The following is a 2,375-nucleotide window of genomic DNA, read 5'->3' as shown; positions in this document are numbered from 1 at the left end:
AAGAGACACTGTTATAACAAGGCTCTTTCCCAAATGAAAGAATACAGTATTTCATTTTTCTTGCTCTAAACAACATCCAATGAATAATGTACAGTGACGTGATCTTTTGCTATTCCCTTTAAGCCGTTTTGGAGATGGATTGCTACAGTGGGTGGCATTCAGAATAACACATGTTGAGCAACACACACTCAAATCTTGCCAGCTTTATGGTTTCTTACAACATGCTACGATGTGAAGTGATTCACACTGAGGAGATGGAGAAAGTTTTTCTATTACTGTAAAAAAATGATGTTATATGCATTTATCATCCAAAATAAATACATTGACACCACAGGCTGAAATAAAACTAGGTAAGTGAGCTTGGTTCCTCTTTCTATTTCAAAATATTGCATTTACATTTAAACCAATTAAAGCTGAGTGACTCTTCCTGTGTAAGATGAGCTTGCCCTGACAGTTAATCCACACTATTATCAGACCCATCAAATTAAAATAAGGTGAGCTAAAGAAGAAATCAACGCCAAAGATTTGAATTTCCTTGATGTCATATGCTGGCATCTTAGAAATTTTACAATTCCTGTGGACGAGGTATAGAAGAGAGAAGGGAGAGGATCCACTTGGTAAGACGGAATTGGTCACTGCGAACATACACAAAGACAAAAGGAAGAAGCGAAACGTAGCTATGGAGGTGAGTAATGTGCTGCAGCTACGCCGGTAAGCCAGAAGTTCTTTTATATAAGACATGTAATGGTAATTTCAGAAGGGTGTCAGTCCAACGATGGATCACTTCCAAGGGAGGGGAAAAAAAAAATCTCTCTGAAATGATACAGTAACTTTTGGAAGATGCTGTACTTAGACTAGATGCTCATGGATGTTTGGTTAGATTTGGCTACTGTCTTATCAGATTTGATACACTGTCTCTGACAATGTCATCAGCCAGACGTTTCAGGAAAAGAGAACAAATAAACACCTCAAACTAGCCAACTGCGCTGTACTTGAGAAGTGACTAGCGGCCCTCTATCACCAAGCTGTTAAAAAACTGGAGTCCTGAAACTTACTGTCCTATCAGTCTTATTATCTGCACCTCCGCATTGTTGTCCAAGTTAAATTTTACTCATTATCTTCACACCCAGGTCCCCTACAGCAGATAATTCAATCTTAATTCCTCACATTTCTGTAAACCCAGACCTGCAGACTTCCCCATCACCTTGCTTCCACACCTTCGTAAGCTTTTCAGAGGTAAAAGGTACCCACAACTTGAAGGTCAACTGCAATTGCTCAGTCTTTTCGAAAAATCTGACTTCAAATCATTAAAGAAAATGCAGGCAACTTGGATCCTCAAACAACTTTGAAGCAATTAATTCTGAACTCTGAAGAAACTGTGCATTACAACACCTTATTTTCTTTCACAAATCATTTTCTCCTCCATGGTATTGTCCATTTAATTCTATCATTTTACTTATTCTGCATATGACGTTTTCAGCAGGAAACCTACTGAAAACTTCAGACAAAACTCTTTCTGTCTTCCAAACCGCATTAATCTTACGTTTTAACCTTTTCAAAAGATAAGACTTAGGTAAATATTGGGGTTTCGTCAAACTGGAATGTACTCTTCTGAGACCTGCACTTTTCTGGCCTTTCAGCAAACCACGTGTCCAGGAGATAGACCGGCCTGTGCTGGAGCAGCTGATGAATAGTTTTGACATTCACCAGTCATTACCATCCTCCAGTACATAAATCCAGGCAATGGAAGGAGTGGTTTCTCTAGCCAGATTACCACTTGCTTCATGAGCCATTTACGCCAACAGAAACTGACACTAAAACATGACCTTTAACAAAAGATGAGAGAAGCCATCACTCTCCTACACAATGCAAAAGTTTCACCGAAAAGAAAACCAAACCAACCCCCAAGCCATTAAGACCGCCCTGACAATTTCTGCCTTCACGCCCCGCACTAGACTGGGCTAAAAGGCAAAAACCAGAGAGAGGCAAACCCAAAACCCGAGCGCCATGCTGCACCACCCCGTACGTCCGCACCGGGCCAACGAGCGTTGGCGGAGCTGACCTGCCTTGGCCCCGCTCCTCTTCGCACTTGTCTGGTGCCAGGTCCTGACCACCCTTCCCTCCGAAAATGCCACCGGCACACCTGGAGATGCTCAGCGCCAGCGGCCGGCAGAAGCGGCCCCCCCTCCTCCAGCTGCCGCCGCTGCCCCACCGCACCGGGGAGCCCCGTCCCCCCCGTGGGGAGCAGCGGCCGGTTCTTACCTTGTTGGAGTAGGGGGGTTTACTCAGGTTGATGCCGTCGCGGACCAGCTTGTCCCGGATCATGATCTTCAGCTTCAACCTGGGGTAGGCGGCCAAGCCCCCGCCGCCGGCCG

The 2,375-nt window shown here is 44.4% G+C and overlaps 1 protein-coding gene across 1 annotated transcript in view; it reads right to left on the bottom strand.

The window, feature by feature from the left end:
• Positions 1-1,851: 1,851 nt before the first annotated feature.
• SAMD5 (sterile alpha motif domain containing 5) overlaps positions 1,852-2,375 on the bottom strand; it is a 910-nt gene continuing 386 nt past the window's right edge. Inside the window, exon 2 of the mRNA XM_010584528.1 lies at positions 1,852-2,374. Within this exon, the coding sequence (XP_010582830.1) occupies positions 1,852-2,374 (523 nt within the window). The remainder of the gene's footprint in view (position 2,375) is intronic.

Source organism: Haliaeetus leucocephalus, unplaced genomic scaffold (genome assembly GCF_000737465.1).
Source record: "Haliaeetus leucocephalus isolate CR32 unplaced genomic scaffold, Haliaeetus_leucocephalus-4.0 Scaffold992, whole genome shotgun sequence".
Classification (NCBI taxonomy): domain Eukaryota; kingdom Metazoa; phylum Chordata; class Aves; order Accipitriformes; family Accipitridae; genus Haliaeetus; species Haliaeetus leucocephalus.
This window is presented reverse-complemented; position numbering and strand designations above follow the sequence as displayed.